Here is a 1,878-nt window from a genome sequence, read left to right as displayed (position 1 = left end):
CTCTTTTCGCGCTGCCCCCGTTCAAAAAGCCACAAAAGCCGTCAAACATTGACTCGCCGTCACGCCGCTCGAGTGTTTCATTGGGACAGTAAAAGCCAGCGACGCCGCGGATCGCGGCGCCTGCCCGCGGACCGTGACAAAAGATGGCGCCGCACGTGAGCGAGTGCGCGCGCTTGTTTTTTGTTCCTTCTTCCCCCGAAGTCGCTTGCGCCGTCGCCGGAAAGTCAAAGACCCCGGGATAGCCCCGTTCCTGAGCGCTTTGAAGAGAATTGTCGCAAAGGGGCCGAGAGCGAGGAGCGTTTTGTTGGCCGCGCCCTCCTCGGCGACGGGTCCGATCGGCGAGTCTCTCCGGGTCCCGCTGAGACCGGAGACGCGCGTGCGCCGCGGTCGCGAGGCCACTGAGGCGTTTTTTGGTGGGCCCGCAGGCCGTCAGCATCAAGCTCCACCCCCTGTACGTGATGCTCCCCTGCACCGTCGCCGCCTCGCTGGCCTTCATGCTGCCCGTGGCCACGCCCCCCAACGCCATCGCCTTCTCCTTCGGGAACCTGCGAGTCATGGACATGGTAAGGAGCCGCGGTCGGGCGCCGGGACGGCCGCAGAGTGACGCGGCCGCTCGCTCCTCGCCGCAGGTCAAGGCGGGCCTGATGCTGAACGTCATCGGGATCCTCAGCATCAATTTGGGCATCAACACGTGGGGCCGCGTCATGTTCGACATGGACACCTTCCCCACCTGGGCCAACGTCTCGCGAGCCTAGCTCGCAGGGGGGGGGGACAGCGCCCTTCGGCTCGGGCCTCTCCCCGCTTGGATCCCGCTTCCAAATGTGCCGTCCGTCCGTCCGCCTGCGCACTCCCGAACTTTGACCGCTTCATCCACATGAGATTGTTTGATCGTTTTAGGGTGGGCCATAAGTCTTTTAGGATCTGCACACGTGTGGATACAGAAGCGAGTGAGAGAGCCCCCCGAGGATCTTGAGTTTGAGTTTCCCAAGTGTGCCGACTTGCGCCCCTCCCCCTCTACTTTTGCGTTGGGGCAGGAGGTCCCGCCTGAAAAGAAAAGAAATCTCCGAATGAATTGTCGTTTGTACCTTCTTTTGCGTCAACATGATTTTACGAGCCCTTGATGTGTTGTGCCACTTTATTTCCCGCTTCGCTCTCCCTCACGTTGCAAAGTTGCCAAGAGGACATAAAATGTCACCCGCGCACTTCCGGAGTTGAGCGATGGCGGCGACCGACGCGGAGAACATGCGCTCCGCGCTTGTTCATCGTCTCGTGCGCGTGTGTGAGCGACGCGACGCGGACGCGGACGTCACACTTCAGCCTGCTGAGTCGGCGAGTCTCTTTGTCGCTTCCGAGAGGCCGCGCATCAGCACAATTGCTCTTTTGCATTTGCTTGCCCTTTGCTAGCCCTGCCAGTCTTTTTCTTCCTCCGTTTGGTTCCGTACGCGCCGCCTCTCGCGCGTCCCTTTGGCTTTTTTGGGGGGGGGCTCGACCATCACGCCTCCATGACAACATGCCGACGTCTCTTTGCGCCTGTGTTGGAGCGCGCCTGTGTTATACGTGTGCGCAACATTGCCTTGAAACTTGCTGGCATGTGTGTGTGTGTGTGTGTGTGTGTGAGGGGGAGAGCGAGCATGTGCGCTACAGAAACAAGATTTTGCATAAAGGCAGGTTGGTACGCTTGTGCAACAAAGGCAAAATGCTGACTCTGCCCCCCCGGCTCCCCCCCGCCACCGGTGTATATAAGCCCCCCGCGCTCGGCGCCCGGGCAGCCCCCGTCAGCGGGAACCTGCGAAACTCGGGTCGCCACTTTTCTCGGTAAGAACGTTTTTGAGTCGGGGGTGGGGGGCTTCCTTTGCAGAGGTCACTTGAACGTTTGGC

General features: G+C 60.7%; 1 protein-coding gene across 1 annotated transcript; it reads left to right on the top strand.

Moving 5' to 3' along the window:
• The first annotated feature begins 395 nt into the window (after window positions 1–395).
• On the top strand, window positions 396–1,072 carry LOC109532042 (solute carrier family 13 member 5-like). Its single transcript, XM_019896637.1, has 2 exons — window positions 396–563; window positions 630–1,072. The coding sequence occupies exons 1-2, from the start codon at window positions 459–461 to the stop codon at window positions 753–755; spliced, it is 231 nt and encodes a 76-aa protein (XP_019752196.1). The 5' UTR covers window positions 396–458; the 3' UTR covers window positions 756–1,072.
• Window positions 1,073–1,878: the final 806 nt, after the last annotated feature.

This window comes from Hippocampus comes, unplaced genomic scaffold (assembly GCF_001891065.2).
Source record: "Hippocampus comes isolate QL1 unplaced genomic scaffold, H_comes_QL1_v1.1 scaffold22, whole genome shotgun sequence".
In the NCBI taxonomy this organism is placed as follows: Eukaryota; Metazoa; Chordata; class Actinopteri; order Syngnathiformes; family Syngnathidae; genus Hippocampus; species Hippocampus comes.
This window is presented reverse-complemented; position numbering and strand designations above follow the sequence as displayed.

What these genes read in the sequence shown, in the direction of transcription:
- LOC109532042 (XM_019896637.1), top strand. Translation starts at nt 459, where the DNA reads ATGCTCCCCTGCACCGTCGCCGCCTCGCTGGCCTTCATGCTGCCCGTG. An exon ending in ACCTGCGAGTCATGGACATG is followed by an intron (nt 564 to 629) that starts GTAAGGAGCCGC and finishes TCCTCGCCGCAG; the next exon opens with GTCAAGGCGGGCCTGATGCT.